General features: G+C 46.3%; 2 protein-coding genes across 3 annotated transcripts in view; both read right to left on the bottom strand.

The window, feature by feature from the left end:
* Positions 1-27,618, bottom strand: part of LOC121914363 (transmembrane protein 184A-like) — a 308,956-nt gene that overhangs the window by 225,389 nt on the left and 55,949 nt on the right. The gene's annotated exons all lie outside the window — the stretch shown is intronic.
* Positions 161-27,527, bottom strand: INTS1 (integrator complex subunit 1). Of its 2 annotated transcripts, none has more exons than XM_042437738.1 (47): positions 27,291-27,527; positions 26,501-26,791; positions 25,995-26,191; positions 25,475-25,612; positions 25,093-25,252; positions 24,462-24,567; positions 23,750-23,936; positions 22,789-22,934; positions 22,442-22,583; positions 22,035-22,211; positions 21,242-21,350; positions 20,944-21,064; positions 20,363-20,440; positions 20,018-20,175; positions 19,650-19,746; positions 19,358-19,449; positions 18,888-18,948; positions 18,163-18,360; positions 17,809-17,938; positions 17,332-17,511; positions 16,911-17,060; positions 16,478-16,657; positions 16,222-16,326; positions 14,926-15,093; positions 14,623-14,734; positions 14,013-14,174; positions 13,193-13,339; positions 12,632-12,730; positions 12,121-12,245; positions 11,304-11,558; positions 10,870-11,029; positions 10,400-10,540; positions 9,413-9,593; positions 9,187-9,310; positions 8,896-9,026; positions 7,864-7,951; positions 7,320-7,546; positions 7,095-7,224; positions 6,552-6,685; positions 6,128-6,320; positions 5,380-5,507; positions 4,829-4,941; positions 3,871-3,984; positions 3,534-3,604; positions 3,350-3,441; positions 2,906-3,015; positions 161-904 (listed from the first exon to the last, which is right to left on the bottom strand). In XM_042437738.1, exons 1-47 carry the CDS (start codon positions 27,346-27,348, stop codon positions 789-791), a joined length of 6,582 nt encoding a protein of 2,193 aa, XP_042293672.1. In that variant the 5' UTR covers positions 27,349-27,527; the 3' UTR covers positions 161-788. The 2 variants fall into 2 exon arrangements, with proteins under 2 accessions (XP_042293672.1, XP_042293673.1); XM_042437739.1 differs by lacking the exon at positions 27,291-27,527 and adding an exon at positions 27,211-27,253.

The raw sequence follows: 27,618 nt of genomic DNA on the forward strand, positions 1-27,618 counted from the left end.
AGACCGAGAGAGAGAGAGAGAGAGAGAGATCTATATACTTATCTTTGTATGATGAGTATCTCTCTCCCCCCTCCAGCCCATCAGTTATTCTTCCTAGAGTCCATAAAATCAAAACCAAAGGGGAAATTAAGAAAATCAAATAAAATTAGGGAAGCACAACTGAAATAAAAGATTTTAATTTTTTAAGAGTAATAAACATAATTATTAGGTCATTACTATTGAGAGGGTGACATGCCCTCCCATGTCCCACCAGGGTGCTCTAGCAAAACCACACTCCTCGAAAGTCACCAAAATACAGTTGGCCCTCCATATATGCAGGCTAGCCATCCGGAGATTGGAGCATCCTCAGATGGCCCCACCCCATTACTGTCAATAGCAGTGTGTGTACACAGCCAGGCTGACGCAACCTCACGCATGTTGGCATCTATTGACACGAATAGGACTTACGATCCTGTGTTTTCTGTTATTTGCACTGAACCTGTGCCAATACAGAGGGCCAAATGTATATGTCTCCCCCCCCACCCCGTACCTGAATGAGAAGTGTTCTCTGTTAGCCATCCTGTTCCATGCCCAGCAACAGGACTGTCATACCTTTCGCTTTTCACCTAAATTGGACAACCTTGTGTGGGATAAACTCACAGTATCCCCAAATGTCTTTCTCTTCCTTCTGTGGGAAGATGTCTAGCATAGGCTTCCCTTCTTCAAAAGGAATATGCATCTTCGCATACCCTGCCTTGCAGGTTTGGAGTCACTGTGGTCCCATCAAGCATTATGGGTCTTTGCCTTGTTCAGAGCATCGCTTCCATATGCAGAATCTTCAAGGCTTCCGAAATCTGGGAACTGGTGTCTACCTGTCCATACATCCCGACCAAGAAGGCCCTCTGTAACAGTACGGCTGCATGTTCTGTTCAAAGGAAGGAGGAAGGATAATATTAGGACAATTTGTCTAAGCCAGAAATGGGCACAGAACAGTCACTGCAAAGTTGTTGTGTGTTTCCTGGAGAGATCCTGAATCCTCTCTCTCCCCCTGCTGCCATCTTTGGGTAAGATAAAACTTCTAATGTTGCTTGCTGGCTTCTCATATGGAGGAGAGTTGGGTCCCCAGGGAAAATGCAACATCGCCCACATTCTCTTCTTCCCACCAGAAAACAACATCACAGAGGACAAGACTGCTTGTATTCTCAGGGGTTCATTATCTGGTCAGACATCTGAGTCATGCAGATACCTCTAGCTTTCTGAACTCTGTTGCTTCCCTATTTGAGAATCTGGTTTTGTTTTGCTGTAAAGCCACTAACCTGATGTTTCTGGACTGCACACCTGCAAGCTCTCCCCCTTTCCAAAACTGAAGGAAAATGAACCCAGGTGGCCACTGCAGGCTGATTCACAGCTTGCCCCTGAAATCTGATCAGGAAGGCCAGAAAATGGCATGCTGCTCCTGCTATTCAGATCAGAATCATCTCAGCCTAATGGGAATCTCAGCCAATATTTGCCAGATATCAAAGAAAAGGTTGTCAACTGACATTTGACCAGAACAACACAGACACACAAAGTCTGTCATGCCAGCCTTATGCTCAGCAAGTATTTGTTAGAAGGAATGCAGAGGCCAAGGATCCCAAACCTGACCTCAAGTATTTGAAAGGAAAGTGACATCTGGGCTCTGGGACTTGCACACCAAATGCCACTCCTGTTTTCAGAGCCAAATGCTATACGGTGAGCCAGAAAAGCTGGTTTTACTAAGGAAGGTGGCAGGGAGTGGGTAGGGGGAGTCAAGCAGAAGGAGAAGCTATAAAGACAATCCTTTTGAAATGAGGGGGGGGGGGACTTGTTTAGCACCAAGAGCAGCTTTAGGAACAACACAGGAGAACTGCTGGAAATAGTGGTCTGATCCTGTCGGGGGTCTCAACTAGAGCACATCTACTGAAATAAACCGATGAATGGTGGATCAACACTTATATAAAATCCATTCATTCAACGGGCTGCTCTGAACTATTGACAGAATTCAAAAGTCGCACTGTCTTGCAAAGCTTTTTCAATAATTTAGCCTGCAACTTATTATTATTTCTTTAATATATGGTTCGCCCACTCGGCCAAAGGGCTACACCATTCCTAATTTCCTGCTTAGGCAATGCTGGTCATATATATTTCCAACAACAGGTTCACGTGCTGCACTATCCCATCTGAGACAGTGCTTCTGTATTAGACCAGAGCATCTAGTTCTACCTGTATGTAGAACTTATTGCATCCTTTATATTTGTTTATTCAATTAAATGCATATGCCACTCAAGCTCTTAAGAAATATTTAATTGCTGCTGGTATGTTCTAAAACAGGGATGGGCTACTGCACATAAAATCACTTGAAAATAAGCCTTTTTTTCTTTAAAATCTTAGTCTGGGGCTTCAGGTGCTGAACTTGGAGCCATGCTTGGGGTTTCAGGGGCCACAAACAGCACAAGGGCCACACTTTGTCCACCCCTGTTCTAAAAGACTTGGGCCTAAATCAAACTAAGTAACCCAGGAAATCAATGGGAGTTTACAAGAGTTTTGATTTACAAAGTGCCCATTGATTCCATTGATTTGCTCTAGTGGGCATTAACAATTCAGTACAGAAGTTGGCATTTAAAAGGGCTTTTCTCACGTCAAACCCTTTATTCACCCAAGTGCTGCAGTGCTTACAACACCCTTCCCCAGCCTGGTGACTTCTAGATGTGTTGGACTGCAACTCCTCTGGGCTCATGGTCCAATATATCTGGAGGACCTCAGGTCGGGAGAAGAATACCTCACAACAGCCCTGCATGGCAGGGATCACGTTGTCTGCATTGGCAGTGAGTTAGGCTACATGGACCCAATACTGGATCCATTCTGGCTCTGTGGCTCCATTAGCTTTGGCAAAGTGCTCCCTCCTTACCTTGGCACAGAAGGGTATATTCAGGCAGGTTCCTCAGGGCTGTTTGAACGACCTCAAAGTCACGGCTGCCGAGGCAGTACATGAATGTGGGGAGAAAATCGGCTGCAATGCTGGATGATTTCAAAACCGAGAGGGAAAACAGAAAGCATCCCAATGAGCTGAGGTTGTAAAAAAGGCCCAGCAGGATCAGATCAACCCATTTCCTCTCCGGGACACCCCACACATAATCCCAAAAGCAAGACATGAATCCTCCTGTTGATTCCTATTTTTCAGCCAGAGCACAAGAATCCTCAGTGCCTAGAGTAGGCCTGCGGAAATACACTGCCCTCCCACTGCTGTCAGACTGCAGCTTCCATCAGCCCTAACCAGCCATGGTGAGGATGGAGGATGCAGTCCAACCATACCAGGCCATATCAGAGACCTCAACTCTCCTGCCTCTCCCACCTGGGGTTATTCTGGATAGAGCGCAGAGCAAGACTGAAGGCCAGATTCCGACAGGTTTCTTCAGGGGAACTCATCAGCCTTTGGAGGTGAGTCTGAAGGGAGAGAAAAATAACAATGGAGCTTGAAAAGAAAACTGTTTAAGAGTCCAAGAGCAATCTAGCAAAAAAGAGGCTGCCCGACTTACGGAAAAGAATGCCAGGATTTCCGGCCTCCGCCGGGACATCTCATCAATGTCGCTCAGCACTTCCAAGATGTCTGGGGAATAGGAGACAATAATGAGATTGGAGTGAGTAATTTGATTTCTCCCTGAACCCATTCTCTTCAAAAAAAGGAACAGAAGAAAAACGTTGACAAATCCTTAAAGAAATCTCAGCCCACTCTGTTGCTGAAAAATAACAAACATCTCCATAGTGTTTTGCTTGCATTATTGAGTTGCTGTGTGTGTAACACACTCATAGGATCTTGGTGGGGGGTAGTGGGGGTCCCACCAAAGAAGTGGCATGGCAGCCATCTGTACTCACCCTCTACGGTTTGACCTCTGGCGAGCCTCTTCATATATGGGGACATTTCCGCTGGGGTGAGCGGAGTGAAAAGGGAGATGTTGACGAGAGGCAAAGAACCGGCTCCTGTTTCATCTGAAGACCAGAAAGAAAGAGAGAGGCTTTCCTTAGGAGGTCTGTCTCCAAGTAGAGACTCCAGCAGCAGATCTGAGCTCTTTGCTCCTAACTCCACTATGGCTGTAACTTGCCAAAGCAGTAAGCTGTTGTCCTGCTCCATACTGCTGCTACACTGCAGCAGGAATTCTGTGACTACTGAGTAAGGTGGAGGCAAGAAATGGCTGAGCAGAGGCATCCTGAGCATCTATCACATTTAGTCTGGTATCATGTGGCTTCCTGTCTGTCTCTGAGTAGTGACAGAAAAAAATCTATATTGTGTGGAGACCTTTCACACCAACCGAGGGAATTTCTGTGGCATAGCAAATGCAAACATAGCTGGAATTCTGGAAGCGACCCAGGTGCCTTTCTCCCCATTCAGTTTGTTAGGAGATTGTGGGCATTGTAGTTCAACACATCCGAAGGATGTCAAATTGGAAAAGGCTGGTCCAGAGCATATTTGGGGGGGGGGGCACCAAAACACATCCAAAATCAAAGGTGGATCTAACGTTTCCTGTTGGCTCCAGGTGACCAAGAACATCCTGATTATAGGAGTTAGTCTTTCTTCTTTGGGGAAAAAATATGGATTTGTTTCAACAACAACAACAACAACAACAACAACAACAACAATAATATTTTGCGTATGGATTTTGAAGAATGCAGCCCCAAACCCCTTCCAAAACCACAATCCCATAGATGGTGTCACTAGAGAAAGCTAGTCTTAAGCCCCGTGTCATCCAACAGTCAGTCCAAATTTCCAAAGGGCATGGGCAGAGGCAAAACTATTGGTTCTTGTTCTTATGGGGGGGGGGAGCACCCAACTCACCCTCCTTGTCATCCTCGGCCCCTCTGTCTGACATGCCATTTTTGCTGGGCAAGCTCAGACCAGCCAGGAGAGACTTCAGCATGGCCAGGTCACTGTTGTCTGATGAAAGGTCACTGTGGAGAAGAGGAAGAGCCATTTCAGGCTTCTTTATTTGTTTAATTTACAACCCATTTTTCCCAGTACAGGAAAGGCAGCTTACAAGAAATTAAAACCAAGTACAGCTAAAACCTATTTGATCCAAAGGTTTAACAACTGTTAAATAAACAGCTCCATTAAAAACACTCACCTGAAGATTTTAAAAGTTAGGCAACCTCATAGAGGGAGATAAAGTTTTTCAGATAGCCTTGACCAAAGCCATGTAGGGCTTTAACGGTCATAACCTTTGAATTGTTCCTGGAAATGGACCAGTAGCCAATAAAGCTATTGAACATGGGAATCATGTGTTATCTGTTCCCCGGATTCCTGTTCAATACTCTTCTAAATAGTCTGATCTGTCCCTTGCCCCCTTTTCTCCATGTGGGATCAGAATAAGAAAAAGAGAACAAACTTACTGAAGAAGATCTGAATGCTTTTGCAAGAATGAGACGGCTGCCTGGGCATTGGAAGTGATGTACTTGTGGATGAACTGGACAAACTTGGAAATGAAGGTGGCAAGGTGGCGAGAAGATTTCCGGTAGCTCTAAAATCAAGCAAATGCAAATGCAGGTGGAATTTCAGAAGCAAACACGGTGCACTCATCCGCCCAGAACCCCAAAAGCTTATTAGGGATGATGGGTACTGTAATCCAACACATCTGAAGGTTCCTAGGTTGGAGAATCCTTCAGATGTGTTGGACTTCAGTGCCCATCAACCCTAATAAGCTTCTGGATTGGAGGAGAGTTGGTTAAGAGGATGGCGAAGCTACTTCTTTGGATAACAACTCCCAGGATTTGGAAGTAGTTTTCCAAAGAAATAACTTGAGAGCCTGCATAATGTAGTGGTTTGAGCCTTGGACTATGACTCTGAAGACCTGGGTTTGAATCCCAGCTCAGCCATGTAAACCCACTGGGTGACCCTGGCCAAGTCACACAGCTTCAGTGGATGGCAATAGCAAAAACCCTTCTCAACAAAACATGCCAAGAAAACCCCATGGCCTTAGGGTCGCCATAAGTTGGAAATGACTTAAAGACACACAACTACAACAACCTTTCCATATTCTCATGCCCTACATGTATGGGTGAAGCCACAGAAGCCCAGAGATTCCAGGACATCCAGTTCCCTAAACCCCCAATTTTGTTCTATCTGAAAAGGGTCTCTTACCTGAAGCAAGCCAATGAAGGAGAGGAGACAATCCCACAGTGCCCCCTGGTGCTCGCTCTGGAAGACCTGTGACTGAAGCAGTTCCAGGATGCCTAAGACGTGGATGAAGAAGGTGAGATGGTTCTGCTGGCGGAACTCTTGGAAGTTGAGGTGGACCCGGCCGTGCAGCAGGGCAGCCATCATTGGTAAGTGCCTGGGAATGAAGAAAGAAGGAGAGGACAGTGGTAAATCTTGGGACACTTCTGTTGCAGGTAAATACAGGAGAACTAGTAGTACCAGAGTGGTGATACCAGGAGTATAAGAAAAGAAGAGTAAAGATATGTACTACTTTTCTATGAGAATCCTGGATTACCCCTCTCTATCCATCCATCCACCCACCCTTAAAGCTGAAAGGTCCCCCAAATGAAACAAGCTGGGCAGAAACCTGAGCAGGAGGATGGGATGAGCCACGGCTAACTTCCGACATGCCATGTTGGCATCCCACAGCCGGTTCCCGCTGCTCTTCGAATCGCTGGAGTCGGCGAGGAGAGTGATGAACCGGTGGACCAGGCCGTCGAGCTGTGGAGAAAACCATAAAAGCATGTGAGAGAAGAAGGCTAGAGTTCTGGTCTGCCAGTTTATCAGGGACACTGGAGGACACCCATCCTTCTAGTACTTGCTGTAGAAGGAGGAAGGGGAAAGAACAAGGAATAGAGAAATTATGGCTCCAGTAAACTCAGCATGCATGTTATGTTCTCATTTTTTCATATAAGAAAGTATTTTGTGGTAGAGGCGTGTGTTCACAAGGATAGTAGGTAGTAGCCAGAATGAGGGGCACCAGGATACCAATTTCTACTTTTGTACCTTTGAGTCACCTGTCCCTCAACAGGTGCTTTGATCTACAGATCAGGAATAGCAGGACCCAACACATTCCCAGAGTGTGTGTACAAACAGTGCTATTGCAATTCTTTTCCCTCCCAACTCTTACTTTGCAAGTGCTGCTGGCTGTGGCCCCTTCACTGGACAACAGGGTTTCTGGCACTGGGATCAAGAGCTCTGGCAGCTGAAGGTACATTTGCAAGAGGAGGTCTTGGCAATGTTTTCCCACTGAGCTAGAACTGAAAAGAAAAGGTGGAGGATATGAGATGGGTATTCTAAGAACCTGAAAATGGAGGGGGGTGGTTAAATTTCTTTCGAAGTAAGAGACTCTCACCTGCTCCCCCGCTGCTGGATGCAGGCTGTCAGGTATTCAGTGACTTTTTTAATACTCTCTACATCTCCGTGGCAGCAACTGAGCAAGAGCGGCAGCCGGGACTGGGTGACGGAGCAGGAGGCTTCTTCGGGATTCTTGCTCCGAGTCTCTGACTCTGCCAGGATCAGTTCCACCAAGCTGATTAGTTCTGGAGCCTTCAGCCTGAGAACAAACTCTTCTCGACGCTTCTGCAATGATTCAAAGTTGGGCAGAACCAGAATGAAGAACTGTCCTGCTTCTCCTCTGGATATTAATAGGTGTAGGAAGAGAGAGACTATCTACCTGTGTTTTTAGTGACACACTACCTCTGGATCTCTTACAGATAGCGGGGGGAAAGGGCAAGAACTAACCAACATCCAAAAACCCTTAATCTCTATGACACAATGTTAGGTCTCCTGTATTGGATTTGGAAGATGCCTTGACATAACTAATAATCCAGAGATCAAGTGCACCCCTTTAAACCTGCCTCCCCCTTGAATTCCACAATGGAAGACAAATATATTACCTGCGGCATCCTCTGATCCCTTCCTTGCCAAATCCGAGGGATATGAATGCAGGCCCACAGGAAATCCAAGGAGGCCGTTGGGTCAAATCTGTCAGAAGACAAAGAAAGCCAAAGCGTCAGTTCCAAAGGGTTTGGGAAAGGGATTCCTGATTTCCTCCAGCTCCTCCAGGGACTCCATTCACCACTTGATGACAGAAAAATAACTGTCAAGACTGCCTCCATCTCACAATGATCAGATTCTCTGAACTCCTTTCCCCACTCCCTTCTAACGCTCTATCTTGCTTCTTGGAACCAGGCAGGAAAAAATGCTGAAAGGGTGTCTTTCCTCCCTCACCATCCTTTTTTCATTTTTACAGATGTCATGGCTTCAGTATAGATTGTTAGGCACAGCCTTGCTATGCATAAGCTAGGGACAGGATTTGTATGGTACTTTCAGTGTTGTTGGACTGCAATTCCCACTGCTGGCTGTGCTGACTATGTGTGGTGGGCTTTGCAGTAGCACATGTGAGAGCTCCATAATTCTTGTCCTTGTTATAAACAGTGAGAACCATTTTAGGTAAAGAATGGAGTGTATGAATCTTTTGAATAAACAAACATTGTTTATTTTGTTAAAAATTGTGGGTGATCTTGGGCAGGTCACACTTTCTCATTCACAGAGGAAGGCAATGGCAAAGCCAGAACAAATCTGGCCAAGAAAACCCCATGACAGAGTCACCATATGTTGGAAACAACTTGAAAGCATACAACCACAACATATAAATGTTTTAAATAAATAAATAGCAGGTGACAGGTAAGCAGACTCTAAATTAGGATCTCACCATTGTGAGTCCCTTTTCCCATGCCTACCTGTCTCACTCCCTGAAACATGCAAATAATGTCTTGATGCAAGCCTGCTTTGAACACAGGCCAATTTAAATGCAAGTGGAATAAGAGCTTGCATGCACTGTGTGAAACAACACACACATGCACTTTCTCAAAATTGGCAATTACTACCCAATTTGTAAGGTACGGCTCATGTCTGGGAAAACTCACCGGTGCTCTCGGTTCTTGCAGAGCAGGATCTTAATGCAGTGGTGCAGGGTAGTCCAGCTGGACTGGTGCGTCAGGAGAGCCAAAAGGTATGGGCGGAAAGAGGGCAGCCCCGACTCGGAAGAGCTTTCATCCTGGAGAGAAAAAGGGAAAGCTTACAATGGAGGGCAGAGTGAGAAATGGGAAACAGGTAATACGGATGGATATTTGGGCTCCACGCATTTATACCAGCCTTGGCCTGAACCTCAGCAGTATAAGGTTTATTGGTCATAACTGATAACATCAGATTCTGACCTTCTTCCAGGAGAACAGCAGCTTCTGTTGGAGATCTGGGCAATTGCTGATCACTTCAGGGTCCAGCATTTCCAACCAGTCAATGAAAAGGCCGGATGGAGGTCCCAGACAGGCAGTTTCAATGCTAAAAGGTTAAAAAAAGCCAGAGTTCAGTTGGTAAGAATGACACTCAGCTGGGCTGTTGAGAGAGAGAGACCGAGAGACCACAGACCCATTCCCAGCTCACCTGCCGCTCTCGACTTCTTTCTTCACAATGGGCTCTTCCTTGTCCTGGAGCAGCAAGGAGCTCACTACAGAAATGGGTCCAGTAGTGGGAAAGCGGGATGAAGTCTCCATGGTGACTGAGAAGAGGGCTGCCAAGAGCTCCTCCAGGTACGGCGAGTGCGTTTCCGTCAGGCCTCTGAGGACTAGGGTGGGATGGGGGCAAGTGGGACAAAAAGAGTTAGGCAACAGGTTGTGTTGAGATCTAGAAACCAGAACCTCCCTCAACAAATGTTGGATGGTATGACAAAAATAAACTTTCCAAGAAAGTAACAGCTCCAGCCTCTTAAGAGCATGATGATGAGAAGCCAGAATTTCCCAGCCAGCAGTGGCAGGTGGCTTCTATGTCAGAGGAGTGATGAATCCAATGTGGATTTTATTCCTGAAATTAATGGAACTGTTCAAGGTGTTGAATCTATTTGTAAGACAGAGTCCAGCACTTTCAAAATCTTGGAAAAAATCCAGTGGATTCACTGCAGCCTAGATACAGAAGCCATCTGCTACTGATAGTCTCCATCTGGTCTTCTGGAATTCTCCAGGCAGCTACATTTCCTTTCATTCAGAAAGACAGAAAGGAATCTTCTGGCACCTTTGCGACGCACTGAGAAAAATACATTTGTAGCATAAGCTTCCGTGGATTTCTGTTAACGTCATCAGATAGAACTGGTATCCAGGAAAGCTTATGCAAGTCATTTTTCTTCTCAATGAGTCTCAGATCTGCTGCTGTAAGATTCCTTGAAAACTTACCATTCTAAATGCCTGTTGGAATGAAATATGTTTTAAATAAAGTAGCGTTAGTGTTTTTGTCTTCTAATATTGAAACAGGCTGATGCAGCTGTGTCCTTTAATATTCCTGACTCATGATGTCCTTGTCTCACGGTTCCTCCCTTCTATACAAGTTTCCTGCATGTAGACTGGCTTTAGGGGAGCATCAAGGCGCAAACAGGCCTACCTTTGCTGACCAGCTCAGGCTCCACGTTATATTTCTCGCCACTCTTCAAGGTGGTGACGATGGCACATACAGTGGAGCCAATCACATCAGTGTCGCGACGGAACGCCAGAGCTTCAGCTAGGTGCAAGAAGCCACCCCGCACTGCCATGTAGAAGGAGAGGAAATGAATCATGGAGGAGCCATACTTTGTGTTTAAGTATATGCTTTGCATGGGGGAAGAAGGCCAGTTGAAGGCCTCAGGCCAGTCAGAATGGAAGCACAGGGCAAGCAGATCAGGGATAGGAAAAGATAATCCTTTGCCAAAAAACTACTGCCAGTCAGAGCAAACAATATTGAGCTATATGGATAAATACATTCTGAGCTTAAATGGGAAAGAAATTGTTTCATTACCACTGCTATCACCGGCGAAAAGCCCCTGCCCAATTTTGAAATTTCTGTATCTGTTTTTGAGTGTCCAGAGCCTCTCTTACCATCATTGATCCGATGCCTGGAAGAATATTGAACGGCAAAGGACTTGAGCTGAGTCCGAAGAGGTCCCTCCTCCACAGCTGGATTCTCAAGCCACTGCAACATCTGCATGAGGACTTTGAAGAACAGTGTAGAGAATGTTGCATCTTGGGGGATGCAGTGCTGAAGAGGGGAGGAGCAGAGGTTACAGACAGAATGTATGGAGGGTCAACAAGCCAGAAAGTGCAACACAAAGTGCAACACAGATCCTTAATGAAATGAGGACAGGTTGATTTTTATATATCCTTATGGTCGGCATAAGGATCTGCTGACCTAATGCTGGCCATTAGTATCTGGGATCCACATTTCAGGGACCCAGAAAGTTTCTACTTTGATTCTATTTGCCATCCTTGAAAACAGCAGATTCCTCCCAATGACCAGCTGCCAATGTTCTCACCTGATACTGGCACAGCAAGCGCATGAGCGGACAAGACACAACATGGTTTCGGTGCATCGCCATCACCAGTGTCCCGCCATGGGGAGAGTTCAGCAGAGCGGCCATTGCCTGCAAAAGCTTCACAGCGGTTCCTGGCACTGGAGGGTTTCCCTGGCGGATCCGTGCCAGCTCCTGTCCCAGCGCCTGCTGCAGAGCCAAGGCGAGGGGGCGCGGATTGGAATTTTGCCACCGGGGATCTGGAGTCAATTGAAACAACTGTCCAAGGAAAGACCAGAAAGTGTCAAGAGAATACAAAATAAAGGAATCACATTTCGTATTGACTAGGTGCAGTTTGGTGCAAAAAGAACCTACTAAATTTCTATGTCAAACACAGAGATATACACACAGAATTCAATGGAACAGAAATTAGATTTGCTTATTCCCAAACGTCAAACTTGGCTTTCCACAATCTTCATAATAGTTAGTTGGCATTTGTGGGGAGAAAAAAGGAAAGAAGCAAGTTTTATGGAGACAAAAGGGCAAGGCCCAACAGGAAGGCTGGAAATGGGAATAAAAATAACAATTGTTGTTGTTGTTAAGTCCCTTCAAGTCATTTCTGATTTATGGAAACCCTAAAGCAAATGTATCACAGGATTTTCTTGGCAAGATTTGTTAAGAGAGAGCTTGCTGAGGCTGAGAGAGTGTGACTTGCCCAAGGTCACCCATTGGTTTTCCATGGAAGAGTGGGGAGTCAAATCCTGGCCTCCCAGAGTCCTAGTGCAACACTTAAACCATTAAACTATGATGACTCTGCTCTCAGATTATAAAAATGCTTTACCTGGAGAAGGATGCCTGGAAAGTCATCCTCTGGGCCAAGAACTCGGATCTGGGCCAAAGCTCGTATCCTACCCTGCCCCGGTGGAGTATCAAGGCTGCTTTTGGCTCGCGGAGCATCATCACTGTCTGTTGAGAAATCAGAGGTGACATGTGAATGGGGCCTGTTTCAAGACACTGGAGCTCATAAAGTTTCTCACACACAGAAAAATATCTGTACGGTAACATATAGAGCAAGGTGGTGAGTCTCAGGTCCTGGGGCTAAAGTTAGCTTTCCTGGGATCCTAATGCTGTACGCAGGGCTTCCCTATGATGTAATGCTTTGGTGTTATGTTTCTGAGTTTTTCCCCATCCTAAAATCTGAAACGTCCTTCTTCAGCCTTAGTCAAGGGCAGAAAAAACTTCAACCTGAAATATACTGTCATTTTGGGTCCTTTTGCCTTACCCACCATGGAAAAGTAGGCTTCTGTTTGTTGGATGTTAGCTACCCTTGAGTGAAGGTCCAGTTTACTTACCTCTGCGAGATGGCAGGGAGGTGGTGAGAAGGGAATGGAAAGTCTGCCCACCAGTAGCTCCTCTTTCATGCTGCACCTCCACAAGGTGAGCCATATAATCTGAAAGAGAACATGAATATGAGCAAGAGACAGCAAGTATATTCATATACTGAATCCATAGCCTGGAATCCATAGCTTTTTGATCTGAACAGTAACTTCTAGAATCCCAGAAGATATAAAGGAATCCTGCAGAATCTCTGAAACTTGCTGCATTTGATGAAGAGAACTGGAGCCCCCAAAGCCTTATGTTAGAAATTTATTTTTCCCAGTTAATCTTAAAAGGTGCTGCAAGTTTTCTTTATATATTTTTAGTCACAGGACAAGGCATTTTATGGGGTGGGGTAAGAGAGCCTCAGAAAAACTCAGGAAGCTCAAAGGCACAGCCAGCACATTGTCTGCTTACTTTGCTTCTCTGATGTACCAGAATCAAAATACACAAAAAGAGAGAGGCCTCTCAGTGGTTGCAAGGTTTTGCCTAGCATTAGAGACAGAAGGCATCCTTCCCAAGTTGAGCATCCTTACTCTTATCCATGATGTTCTGCTCCAATGTCTGAGGGTCGTGTGACACGGCCTGATCCAGATACTGCAGAAGTTTACTCATGCTGGAAACGGGAATGCCGAAGGACTGGACAAAGAGGAGCAGTTGCTGGGGCTCAAGGTCCTGCAGTGCTGGAACGAAACACCCCCAGAGTCACAACCAGCCGGCTTCTGGTACATTTCACCCCATTAACAAACCTCTGTGATAAGTTTTCTGAAACAGCATGGTGCAGTGGATAGGATACTGGACCAGGAATTTGGGAGATCCATAATCCCCCTGAGTCATGAAACTTACTGGGTGATCTTGGGCCAGTCACACATTCTCACCCTGCTCTACCTCACAGGGGTGTTGTGAAGATGAAGTGTGGAAAGCAGGATAGCCATGTACTCTGCCTTAAGAAATGTAACTAATAGGGTTTTAGGCACAACCAGCTAGTTCATAGGTATACCCATAAAATACCAAAATGCCATCCTGGAGGGGATGGCCACATAGATACAGCGCTCCTCTTGAACAACCAAGGAGTCCTACTTCCAGGTGGTAGAACAATTCTTTCTTTGTACAGAACTGCAAAAGCCTAACACTATCAAGAGGGAATGGCCCTCTCTTTGTTTCCATATATTCCTTATAAGAGGTGGCACAGATTCAAGTCACGGCACCACAAGACTTCCTCTGCATGACCTTGGACCAGTTGTCATCTCTTTGTCAATCTGACTTCATAGACTGGGGCATCTATTCACAATCCTATATGGCTTAGCATACTGTAGTAGTTCCACATGCAGAATTGCACTATGCTGAACTACTTACCAGCATCCACCAACCGAGGCACCTCCGAGCGGATCATGCGCAGCTTCAGCCAGTCGGGAAGAAGCAGAGCCTCCTCTGACGTGTCCACCAAGAAAGCTGTGGGAAGGGGCTTCTTTTCCGGAAACCAGATGTCCAGTAATGTGTAAAAGTCGCCATCCCCGGCTTTAAAAGAACATTTGGAAAAACTAAGCTGTTGCCTTGTATGTATTTGCAGCATTCAAAATTGCCTTCAACCTAGTGTCCTCAAGATGTTTTGGACAACATCTCCCATTGTCCTTAACCAGCACCATTGCCCATGTGAGGCAAGGAAAGTGGGATTTATATGAACTTATAGATGAAAGGCCCTTCTTCCATCTCAGCTGCCGCTGCCCTGGGAAATACTGGGAGGCTACTGGGATGCAGTGTCTTCTGGACTTAATTCCCTCCCAGCTTCCATCCCCTTTTCCTTTTGTGTCATGTCGGCTCTTGAGCACAAGACCCAAAATCCTGGGATCACTGGCCCTATTGGCTGGAGGATTCTGAGACTCATAGTCAAAAACTTGTAAAGCTTCCAAGCTCTGTGCAAAACGATTGCCTTGATGGCTCATTAGAAAAGCAGAACACTGCTTACCCTGAGGTGGACCAAGCGTCAGCAGAATCACCATGGCGTGGACTACTAGTATGTGGATTGTGGCCGTTTCACCAGTTATCCAGCGGAGGAAAACCTGATCTTGAGACTCCGACTAGGGACAGGGGAGGAAAAAATGGAATAAGCAACAAATGGAAGAGTTGACCACAAAGTCATGCTTAAGGACCCAGAGAATCCTAGGAAGAACATATTAATCAAATTTACGAATAATCAGATCCGAAAAGGAAACCAGTGAATGGAGAGGGGGGCAACTATACTGGGAGGCAAAGAAGAGGCAGTTCCCACCCAGCTGTAGACCTCCTCGCCTTCTTTGCTTTGGCGCATGCGCCTGATGTAGCGCGAGAAGATGGAAAGTAGTGCCACCAGCACAGCATCTGACTCCGAACAGTAGGAGAGCTTTGAGAAGAGGTGGGACATGATGGTGGAGCGTTCCACGATCAGCCGAGCCACATCCTGTGGAGAGAGAAAGAAGACGCTAGTTATACCTGCATGAATGACACAGGGAGTAGGAACAATATGGGGAAAGACTTTTTGAAGAGGTCTGTGTGACTCTGCTCCTCTCCTCTTTATCCTCAAAACAAGAAGGTGAGGAAGGCCAGGCTTAGAAATGGACTAGAACTTGGATCTGCCATGTCCCAATTCTACACTCCAAACCTTATACCACACTGACTAACCCTTATACCTCTGGGGATAGCAACATGGAACAGAGGAAGAAAAAGGAACCATAAAATTAAAATCACATATTGTAGCACAAGGCTGGGCTACTGTCAGAGGCTAGGGTTGCTGCCAGATGGCAGAAATAAAACAGTTTCATATTGGTTTAATTGCCATGGCTCAATGCTATGGAATTCTGAGATTTGTAGTTCTGGGAGATACTTAGTCTTCCCTTTCAGAGAGCTCTGGTAACACAACAAACTACAAATCTCAGAATTCCATAATATGGAGCCATGAATGTTAAAAGTGGTGCCAAATTGCTTTATTTCTGCAATTTTATTGCAGCTCCCATTTGTAAATCAGTATTAGCTATGACAGTGGGGGAAAAGGAAACGCAATAAATAGGCACAGTCTTTCACTGAGCCTCAAGACTTTGGGGCCAGAAACAGAGGCTAGCCTTATCCTAAATGAAATACTCTATGTAAAAATAAATGCATAAACAGCCTTTCAATAAATAAACAGCAACATTCTCTCCCACAGACGTATTAGTTGCTGTAAGAAAAAGAGCTGCAGGAATAAATGGATGTGACCGATCTCAAAACTCCGCTTGTCGCATGTCCGTTTAATGTAATGCCTTTACGCTTCAGGACTGGATTTATAATAAGCAGAGCATTCTAAAACGCTTTGTCTGGTTTCCCTAACCCCAGGTAGGAAATCTCTCATCTTTAGAAAGACAGATTATAGGACAGAAGAACACACCACCTTAACAGACATCCCTCTGGATTTAAAACCTCCAGGGAGGAAGAGTGGATTTATTTCAGTACAGAAAACTGGAAGATGAAGCAGAGAAGGATTGTGAGAAAAGCAGAAAGACACCCCCACTCCCAGAGGAACATCCGCCAATGCCTGATGTGCTGTCTTTCTCACCAGAGCCAGGTCGTTGTGTTGCCCTTGATCCTCCATCGGCGCATGCTGGGAAAGGTACACCAGATAAGCACTGATGGTTTGTGGGTCAGTCTCCATGTGGATGGCCTGAAATACGAGAGCAGGAGGCTAAGTAGCAAGCCATGTCAGAAAGCATCTAAGTTGTGTATTTTAGCCTGGCAAGGGGTTAGGCTAGATGACTCTTATGTTGCATCATCTCTGTCAGCCCAAATTTGGAGGACAGGGGGTTATTCCTTACCTGCTGCAAAGCAACAGCTGTGGTGGTCCTGACGCTGTCAAACAAGGGCAGCTTGGGGAGGTCCCGCAGAAGCCACTGGTAGCCCTGCAGGAGCTCCGAGTCGCCGGAGTCTTCCTCCATAGGAGGCTCCTTCTCCTCTCTGTCACGGATTCCCCCTTCCGAAAGCACCAAGGACAGCCCCTGTGGGGAGAAAATGCAACAACAACTGAGGATGTTGAGCATCGCCCCTAAAATATCTGCTCTTCAAAAAAGGAGGGGGAAAAACCCCAAGCTTTTAATTGAGGTTTCATATGGACCTGCTCCTGGTCCGTGCACCTTCTCAAAGTGAGTACAGCAGATGCAGCAAAATAAAGAAAAATACATCTTCCTCTAAAATAGGCCTTGCTCTCCAGAAAGTTCACTGTCCAGTCTTTGTGGTCCCTTTCTTACTTACCTTCATGGCCAGCACCCGGGAGGCCACTTGTGAGGAACTAAGACGCCTCAGGAAATAGTCGAGCACTTCGCACGTGGTCTGTTCATCAGCCTTGGGTCCCAAGAGGAGATCCTGGAGGCGTCCCAGCAACTGCCTTTGCTTCTGCTGCCTCTGTGGAGACAAGACCCTGTTGGTCCTTCTAGCAGAGCAGTGAACAACTGTACAGGGTTCAATTCTTCCCTGCCTTCCAGCAAGCCAAGATATCTGGTTTCAGTTTCCTTCTGCAGTACCTCTCAAAATGATGACTAGGTGATGTTGTGCCACCTTCAGTCGCCATTTTGAGAGGGACTGTAGAAGCAAACAGATATTTTGGAGTTTGTATGGGATTCTGGGGTGCTTGTGGGGGTCAGGTAGGGGTAAATGGACACCCAAGAACACCAACCTGCCGCTTCTTAGCCCGCTGCTCTTTACTCTCTCCCTCTTCTTCTTCCTCACCAGAAGCAGATTCATCAGCGGCATCATGCAGAAGGAATTCACAGAGACACTGCACTGGAAGGACATCCAAGGAGCCTTCACTAGACTGAACCAGATCTGCCAGCCATGGCATTGACTGGGAAGAAGCCTAAGGAAGATAATGACAGGAGAACTGGTTAGGGAAAGCTACGTACCATCTCCAACCTTTTTCAATCTCCACTGGGACTCATACTGCCTTATTTGCCTCTATCAGATTTCATAACTTTTATTTCCAAAGTTCTTTCAGTGTGTAAAATTTAAATCATCTCTGGACCCTTTGGCAATCTCACATTTTTTTAAAGTGAACCTTATTCGATGTCATTAAGCACAGCAACACAACTGCCTGGCCTTCTTAAATTTCCCATACCCATCTCCGTAGCACCTTCCATTTCTTTGAAGTGCCCACCTGTCTCTGGATGATGTTGAGTAGAAAGTCGGGGTGTCTGCTGCGACACAAGAGGTGACCTAAGCGGAGCGACTGGTTGAGGCTTTTCACTTGATCCAGGACTGGCTGAGGTGGCCTCCGGGGAGGGCCCCTGGAAAAGGAAAAGAAGCAGCTTTGTTTCTCTTTGAATCAGAATAACATTACAAAGCAATTAAAATAGCTAACTATCCCCTTCTGGTGAGACTTGAGTTTAAAGGACCAGCATCCACCCTGCAATTTCTATCACGCCCATTTTGAAAATTCTGGTCTTATTTCCCTAGCCTCAAATTGTCAGAATTTGGGTTACTCTATTCTACAATGAGAGAAGCCACTCACTGGGGCTCCAGGCTGGTGAGCTGAGACAGCAAGAGGCTGCTGCTCTCTGTGATGGTCTGCTTGGTGGATGCAGCTGCCAGGTGGCCTTCAAAAGCCAGGATTTCTTGCTTCTCCCGCTGCGAGATCTGGAGTTCACGGTTGATCATTTCCGTGCGGGTCTCTTCGTCTGTCAATGTGCAGGGAGGGTAGGAGTAATTGCTGAGAAGAAAAGGGGGAAAGGGGGCTTTAAATGTTCAAACTCCATTTCCCACTAGAGAGATTCTGAGACAAAGCAGCTCCTTGAAAAACATGGGAAACAGACTTGGAACCAGTTCAATAAAATCTGGAGGGCCATACATTTCTCATCTTAGGAGCAGTCCTATGGAAATCAAAGGTACTAAAGGGACTGTTACCCAGGCTGTTGCAGAATTTATTAATTCTGAAGAACAAATGGAGTTTGATCCAACTTTAATTGCCATGGCTCCACCGTATGGAATCCTGGGATTATAGTTATGGCACCATAGCTCCCTGACCAAAAAGGTTAAATATCTCACAAAACTATAGAGCTATTCTATTGAGCCACAGCAGTTAAAGCAGTATTGAACTGCATTAATTCTGCGGTGTAGATGCAGCCCCAAAGAACACAGGTGCACCCTACAGCCTGAAATGATACTATCCATCGGCTGTCCTCTACATCTGTAGAAGAGGCCCCTCTTCCTTTGGCTGGGAATGACTGGAATACTCACTTGGTCATGACCATTTCCATGAGCATCTTGAGTGTGGGGTATTCCTCCCAGGCAGTAAGACCTAAGACACAATTGGGGGGTGGGGGGGGGGATGACAGGAAAAAATGAGAAGACATTGAGCACAAGTGTCAGCAGTTTGTACAAGAGGGCCTACAAGGAGCTCTGTTTCTCCCCTGGAAGTTAGAACAACCTTCCCGAATCTGGTGCTCTCAAGACATGTTGCACTTCAATCTTCATCTGTCATCAGTGATGGGAGTTGCAACACAACAGTCCACTTCTTAATGCACCATTTGGGGCAACAACACAGACAGGCTGTTCTTACAAATATCCCAAAGTGTGCCTAATGCTGGAAAGTGAGTCTAGTCCCCTCAAAACAGAGATACCGAGTTCACTTTGCACCAAGGTGTCCAGCATTGAACTTTCAGCAGCTCCCACCAGCAGACAGAAAAGCACCCTGTTGTGACACTCACCGATGTTCTCAGGATTGAATGCAGCAACTACAAGCAACAGGGGCCAAGCTTTCCAGTAAAGTGTAGAGATGGCCAGGTTTGGAGGCTGGTACCTTCAAAGCAAACAGAAGATCACATACCAACAGATACAGCAACCATTTCTCCAACCAAATTACAGGCTGAACTTTGCAACTCTGTATATACGCCTCCCTTTAAAAGAAAGACACAGGATATCTGTATTTCTGAGCATTCTGTATTAAAAATGAAAGTTGTCATTCTCTCCAGCCAAGAGTTGCAGGCATGAAAACCTTACCCCGGAGGCAGCTGGATATTCTCCGGATGGTGGTAAGTGCACAGGTTCAAGACAGCATCAATCAGCTGAATCCTCTCCACTCTCAAGACTTCCAGGTCTAAAGGAAAACAGAAGAAATCTTAATGTATCTAATATTCATTTTTGAAAACAGTGCAATTCAAGCAAGGCTCCTTAGCTCCACAAGAGGAGACTTCATCTGCCCCCTATGGAACACTAAATCTGGTCCAGCCACAAAACTACAGTTGGGTGGCCATGAGGAGAGGAAAGAGAATGCTGGAGATAGCAGCTGTTTAACAACCAAACAAACCAGTGTGAATGAGCTGAATGAAACCACTGTTGCCAACTTCCCCTTCTACTCCAAAGCTTACCGTCTGCCTGCACAGCTGCCGCCCGTTTCACCAAATGGTCAGCCAGCTCCATGGCATCGGCAGGGCCAAGAGGGAGATCACGGGACAGGCCGATCACAAGGATGCGCATGAGTGTGTCTTCGAGGATGGGCACTTCAGAGCATAGGCGAAGGAAGAAGCTGGGGAAGAAGAGGAGAACAGGGAAAGAAGGAGTTACAACAGTGGGGATGGTGAAGGCTGTAAAAGCTTTCAATAGAAGCCGCATGAGAATGAACAAGTTAGCAATCCGGCTGGTAACTTTCCGACTGCTAAAGATTTTCTCTTTGTGACAAAAGGGCTCTGGGTCCAAGTTGGGTTTGGGCTTACTTGCGGTCGCTCTCGGGTGGCCAGTTGTCCCATTTGTAGTAGGTCTCCGGCTGCTCCGTGAAGAGCACTTTGTGGAGGCTGTTGTCAAAAAGAGAAAGAATGTGAAATCTCAGAAGGTACTGTGGGAGATAAACTGAGCCACCAGTCACAAAGGCCTTAGCTTTGAAAAGCTCAGCATCACATACACACAGAGCCTGGAGCACACAGAGGTAAGTACACAGGGTTTGGAGGGACAATTTTCTCCAGTGGCTGCATGGACTGCTCAAGATACCAAAAACACTAAAACAAAAGTAAAAAATGGGAAAATATTTAATTTTGTGGGAGCAGCTCCATGGGGAGAGGGAGCAGCTCTCCAAGGTCTTAATGTGCCCTCTACATTTTCACTGTTGTTGCCAGTGGCTGACTAGGATTTCAGGCAGAGTAAAGATTCCTCAGCCCTACCTAGAATTACTGGGGACTGAACCCAGAAGCTTCAACATTCAAAGGGCATGGGCTCAGGCTGACCTACAAACCACCCCCATGGTTGAGGGAGAGTGGCATCTCCAAATTCCCACCCCTTTACCAACCCCTCCATTTCCTACCAATGGACATAGTCCTTGGGAGCCAGTTTAGTGATAGAGGGAACCACAGTGTGCAGCCACCAGACAGCATCCCGTTGAATTGCAGCAATCTGGTTCTGGAAGGCCCGCAGTACTTCCAGATCTGAGCAAAAGAAGAAGAGTCATAATTAAAAGGACAAACTACCAGCAGTGCAAATTCATCAAACAGGATTTCTTTGGATTAATTATGATAAAAGCAAAATTTAATTAATACAGTGGAACGCTTCCCCCTCTTCCTTGACTTATTTTCAGTGGAAACCCAGAATTCACAAATGCTTACTCTTTTTCTCTCCTTTGTCCCACGCAATCCCTGCTTCCTTCACCTGGACAGTGATGCTGAGCATCATGGAGACAGCCAGCAGGTCTGTTATATGGATGACAAACCGGTCCTAGAGGAATAAGAAGGTAATACATTCACTGGTGTCCTAGCAGAGTCTCTGAAATAACAATATTCAATAAATATTGAGAAACAGGAAATTAATATTAAACTGTTTGTAGATTAACATTAGCTGGGAAGGCAGTGTAAGTCTAAGAAAGGCATAAAAGAAGATGGCTTCAAGTCTTTAGTGAAGACTGTGGCAAAACTGTGAACATTTTTGTTTTGAATGAGGCAAGACTTGGACAGACAAAAAGCATTTGCACAGTTGTTGCTGTGTGCCTTCAAGTCATTTCTAACTCATGGCAACCCTAAGGTGAACCTATGTAGCACAGGTTTTTCTTAGCAAGATTTTTCAGAGGGAGTTTGCCTTTGCCCTCCTCTGAGGTTGAGAGAGTACAATTTACCCAAGTTCACCCAATGGCTTCTGTGGCTGAGCACAAATTTGAACCCTGTTCTCCAACAGCAACACCAAACAAAAAGAAACAACCCAGGCCTTTGCAAGATATTTTAACTAAATATTCCCTACCAGCAGTCCAAAGTAAGAGGTAGAAATCAGAGTTTGGAAAAGTAAACCTTTTGAACTACAGATTCCAGTATCCACCCCAGCAACCCAACTGACAGGTGGATTCTGGGAGCTGGAGTCCCAAAAAGCTAACTTCTGCAAGGTCTGTTAGAAACCAAGACATCTCCTCACCTTGAACTCCATCTCAACATACTGGGACTCCTTCCGTTCCTGCATGAGGCCGAGACAGAAGGCCTGGAAGTTGATCTCATGTTTGGTCTGCTTGATGATCTCCCGCAGCAAGGCCCGTGACGCCCGTAGGTAGTCGTCTTTGTTGGTCAGCAGATCCTGGAACACCATTGCCAGGAACTGGGGAGTGGAGAGGAAAAGAACAAGAGAGGAAGCTCTACAACACCTTAAAGCAAAGAGGTGGGTCATGATTCTAGGAGTAACAAATCTGGGGAGAGAACACTGCAGGTTTCAAGCAAGCATGGGTCCCCAAGATCACACACAAGATTGCGCCAGTGAAGTATTTTCAGTGGCAGAACCTTGTCTTTCTGGCTTCCCTTGCTGGTCCACAGATGCAATCATGGACTCACCTTGGGAGCAAGCTCTGGGCTATGCTGGAGGACTGTGTAGAGAATCTGCATGTTGTTGGGGTTTCTAGCATTTGAAAGTTCATTGAAGATCACCGATTTGACCACTGTACCCAAGTTGTCCCGGTGGGCATTCAGTAGTTCCCTGGAAGAGTTAGAAATCTGGGATCATAACCTGCATTAGCTCTAGACGTCTCTTGCTTGTCTGGTCCAAAAAAGACATATTTAGCTTTTTCCTAACCTCAGACCCATAAGAGGTGGCTCCTTTCTTCTGCTCTGTCTCTTTTACAAGCCAAACCTGTCTGCCTCTGTCCTTATTCAGAGAGTCAGGCAAGTTTCTGCTCACTTACCTGACACACAACATGTAATGGTTGAGAAGGACTTTGGGCTTCAAGCGGATTTTAATCAGGTTGGAGACCACTTCCACATCCTCAGAGCTGTGGGTGTTGCAGTTCATGCAGACTGACATAAGGAGGTCCTGAGCCGGACGGGTGAGCTGAGGATAGAAAGCGTTTGAAGGGGCGAGGGAAGACTACAATCACAAATGATGTTCTTGACAAAGCAAACAGAGGACGTTGCTTTAGTACTGAACAGACTATTAATCTAACTCATGAACCTGCCAAGATCCTCAACAGAGTCCCTGTTGTGATCCCAACACCCCAAAAAACTTAGGTTGGGTGTACAGATTGGGAGGGCTTTCTCTGTAGCAACACCCTGCCTGTGGAAAGACATGCCTTGGTGTGCTGAGACATGATACAGAAATACTCTAAATAAGTGCACTACAGACTATCTAGTTTGAAGCCAGCTCCATTGACTGATGGCTGTTCTCTATGTTCTTTTGTTGTTGTATGCCTTCAAGTAACTTACTTGACTTACAGCAAAGCTATCACAGAGTTTTCTAGGGGACACTGAAATCTTCCCCATCACCAGCTACCTGATTTTTTTTGAGATGGAAATGCCAGGGTCAAACTTGGGAGGCCCTGCATACATTGCTACAGAAGCTATAGGTAAGCCCCTAAAGCTTGAAGAACTAACTTTTGATGGGAATGATAATGGATCAGAGAACTTTCAGTGTGACTTTAAAACAGCAAGGAAGCACTTGGTTTCATCAGGAGCTCATAATGGATATGAGGCTCAGGAAAGGGATTTGCACTCTGTGCTGTTCCTGAGTAGACTTGGAATCTATCAGAAGGCAGCAAGTTCTGGATTTTTCCTGGGATCCTGTCTGACCCATCTAGTTTCAGTCCTGGATTTGGATGAGAGTGGAATCCATCCTATCCTTAAGTTCAAGAGGAGTCATTCTGTCCTTACCTTGGGGTTCTGCAGCCACATCTCAAGCCTTTGCACTGCCATTTGGCGGATCTCCTTGTAGCCACACGTGGCGGTCAGGAGACGCAGGAGATTGCGAGAAACATTGTCCATTGGCTGGCGCCTGTTGAGCTGGTCCCGCAGCATGTCCAGGACATACTCCTCCACGCTCTCGGCCAGGTCATCATACCTAGAGCAGAGAAGTGCCATTTTTGTAAGTGCATACTGCTTACTTTAAGGTGGGATTTAACACATACATTAATTTACAATGATAAATTGCATTCCTTGTTTAAAGGGACACTCTTTTAAACCTGAAGTCCCGGTTGATTAAATTTTCACACAGTACAACTGTTATGTATTATCTGCATGTTGAACAAAGAGCCATGTCTGGAACAGCTTGGGAGTGTTTATAGAATGCAGACATAGAGGATGTGCTTTGAACTAGCTGTTAATGTCCTCCTGAATAATAACGTGAGAGGCAACCTGTAAAACGGGTATATAAGGTGGTCTCTAAACTTTGTCTCACTTCAAAATTTGTCCTTTGAGAGCGAGAACCCATTTCTGCTGCAGAAATAAAGCTTTGTTCCCCCCCCTCCTTGCTCATGTTGCATTGTAAAATTGGACCAATCTGATAGGCAGTGAACCTCACTGTTGTGACAGTGTGCCAGACAAGTAAGTGTCCACCCGCAAATAATGATAGAAAGGGCCTTTGTACCTGGGCATCAACTGTCCCTCCTGCTCAGGGCTCATCTTGTCCTCAGCGATCAACAACTCGCTCTGGCTGTCTTCCTCGTCTGGCACAGAGGGATGTGGGCTGTTCCCTGAATACAGGGTAAGAATACACACTGAAGACACAAAACTACTGGCTGAGTTCAGACAGCAAAATAAACCATGGCTCCATCTTCTATATGACAACCTCTCAGATATTTAAAGCTGGTTATCATGTCACTTCTAAGTCCTCTGTGCACCAAGCTCAATAACCCAGTTCCCTAAGTCTTTGTTTCATAAGGCTTGGTTTCCAGACCTTTGATCTTATCAGTCATCCTCCTCTGGACGCATTCCAACTTATCAATACATTGGTATATTTATTTAAACGCCATCCACCCATTTGTTAAAAGACAAATAAAACATCAAATATAATATTTTTAAAAATCATTACAATAAAATTATGCCTCCTGGTTTTGTTTCCATTTCCTGGGCTGCTCAGAGCAGCCATCTTACAAGGTGTTCAAAATCACTGTTACTCCAAATGTGAAAAGTCACGATAGACTGCCTGCATGCCTGCCCTCCCCTGCCATGCTAAAAACTACTCTGCCTTCATCAACCTCATGGAGGAACCACCTTACCAGCACTGAGGTCTCCTCCGCCACGTCCAACCTCCCCATGTAACAGAATACTTTTGGGGGGCATCTTGGTGCTGAATGCTGTCTGAATGTTTTCCACAAAGGTCTTGCAATGTGGGCTGTCCACCCAAATCCGTTCTCCTAGAGAATCTTCTATGTACACCTGCCAGGGAGCAAAAGGCAAACAAGGCAAAGAGCTCCATTGGGCACCTCTCACTCCTGGACTGTTTCCACACAAGATGCGGAACTGTGTAACTCTAAAAAGACTGTTTGCTTTCCTCATCTCTCCTTGCTCTTTTTCCCTCTTATGTTGTGCCTTTTAGAGTGTACACCTCTTTGGCTTGACGTCATTCATCATGTCTGTTACTTCCCCAAGTCAACATACCTTGACAAAAATCTCAGGCCAGTTCTCATCTTCCTCGTATGCTGCCATCAGAAGGTTACAAGCCAAGACAGAGACGAGACTATTCCCTTTGGCTTTAAAGTTGATAGAGGCGTCTCGACGGAGAAGACTGCAGAGCGCCTGCAGAATCAAAGACACCAGGGATGGGAGAGCAAGCAGAGAAATCTGAAACCTGTCTATCAAAGCCAGCGCTGGCAAAAAGCTAAGAACCAGAACCAATTCATACGAATTTTGGAACTTTTGGGGTTGGCAGCCAAAAAGAAAGTTTTTTGGATTCAACACTAAGCACTTTCAGGAATCTTAGCAACATAAGGGAAGTTTCTCTATATGAGGCCGGACTATGTATCCATTTAGCTCAATACTCTCTGCTTTAACTGATAGCAGACTGACACTGTCTCCAAAATGGAAACCGATCCTTTCTGCTTCTTACAATACTCCTACTTTCAATGGTAACGCCAGCAATTGAACCTGGGCCTTGCTGCTGTGTGAGCTCTATTCTCACCTCAATCACTCCTTCCGTGGCAAATATGTTTGGCTTCATTTTTGCCAGGTACATCAGGCTCAAGTACAGGGTGGTGTCTGGCTTGGCTCTATTCATTTTCAGCTGCTTCACGGCTCCACACAACACCCCTTCGATGCGGTCGTCGTTGCCTTCAGCTTCCGCAGACTCAATTTCATCCACCAGGATGGTTGCAGCCACTGTGAGCAGAGGCAAAGCAGGTCAGTCGGTGCTCCTAACCAGTAAAAAGTTGTGCTTTGAACTAGAGCTTGGAAGGGCTACTTTGGGGAGCTGGTGTTCCCAGAATTCTTCACTGGCTGGGCGATTCTAGGCTTTGGATCACTAAAGTCCTGCCAACAGATCTGATCTACTCCTACCCACCTCTGACAGGGTGGGTAGACGAAAGACCAATATTTCTACTCCTAATATCAAAATACATAGTTTTGGCCCCAAAACCTGCCCTCGACTTCTAGTTGAGCATGTACGGGTAAGTCCTCCTCGCTCTTTACCTTCAATGGGAATCACCGAGGGTTCCTTGATGGAAGGAGAGATGGCCCTCTTCTCGGCCACGGCAGCCTCGGCCAGCCGTCCCAAAGCACTCAGGGGGGGCGTTGCGGCGAGTTTGGGGCGCTTGGAAAGCCCTGTGAGCCCAGAAGCTCCCGACAGAGGAGCAGAGGCATCCCGCTTCCTTTCAGAAGGCAAACCCGCCGAGGCCGGCTTCAGCAATGCGGCCGTCGTTTTGGATTCATTGGCCTGGCCTTTCGAACCCAAGGCGATGAAATCTCCTGGAGGCGGGTGACCTGGGAGGAGAAGCAAAGTGAGTATCAGTAAATGGGAATAAAAAAGCATAGGGAAACCAGACTTGCCCATAGGGATACATTGGGGAATACTTGGCCATAGGGAAACCATACTTGCCCATAGGGAAACATTGGGGAACGCTAGCCCATAGGGAAACATTGGGGATTGCTTGCCCATAGGGAAACCATAATTGCCCATAGGGAAACATTGGGGATTGCTTGCCCATAGAGAATCATTGCAGAATACTTGCCCATAGGAAATCATTGGGGAATACTTGCTATGGGCAAGCATTTTCCAATGATTCCCTATGGGCAAGTGTTCCCCAGTGATTCGGTTTCTCTATGGGCAAGTACCGTCATTTGTTTTAGTAGGTCCCAGTGATGATGGCGGAAAAAGCAGTGTCAAACTGCGTTATTCCTACAGTGCAGAAATAGCAGCCATTGGGGGCTTGCTGTTGCTAAATGACAGCTAGTGGAAACTCGCGCATGCGCACTCGCTCACCGGAGGGTTTGGCGGCGGCGCTAGGACGGCGCGCGGCCGCGGCCTTCGGGCGGTTCATCCTGCCGGGAGGGGGCGTGGCTCCCGGATGAGTGGGCGGGGCGCCGAGTTGAACGGGAACCGAGTCTTTCCGAAGCTCCTCTCCGCGCTTCCCTCCGCTTCGGTATCCCAGCTCTCAGCCCGACCCCTCGCCGGTTTCTTCCCACCGTGAAAAAAAAGCGGAACCGGAAGTTGCCCTCCTTGTGTTTACCTTTTCACCCGGAGTAAAAATACTCAACTCCATGGTTTCTGTTTATGTGCGCTGTGTGTGACTCTTGGGCGCCACCAACAT

Source organism: Sceloporus undulatus, chromosome 8, assembly GCF_019175285.1.
Source record: "Sceloporus undulatus isolate JIND9_A2432 ecotype Alabama chromosome 8, SceUnd_v1.1, whole genome shotgun sequence".
Taxonomy (NCBI): Eukaryota; Metazoa; Chordata; class Lepidosauria; order Squamata; family Phrynosomatidae; genus Sceloporus; species Sceloporus undulatus.

Bases quoted from the DNA above. Each gene is read 5' to 3' on its own strand.
- INTS1 (XM_042437738.1), bottom strand. From the start codon at position 27,348: ATGAACCGCCCGAAGGCCGCGGCCGCGCGCCGTCCTAGCGCCGCCGCC. The intron at 20,176-20,362 runs GTAAGCCCAAAC...CTTCTTCCCCAG, and splicing joins CCACCCGAGAGCGACCGCAA to CTTCTTCCTTCGCCTATGCT. The intron at 6,321-6,551 runs GTTTCTGCCCAG...CTTCATTCCCAG, and splicing joins CATCCCATCCTCCTGCTCAG to GCACTTACCAATGATGGCTG.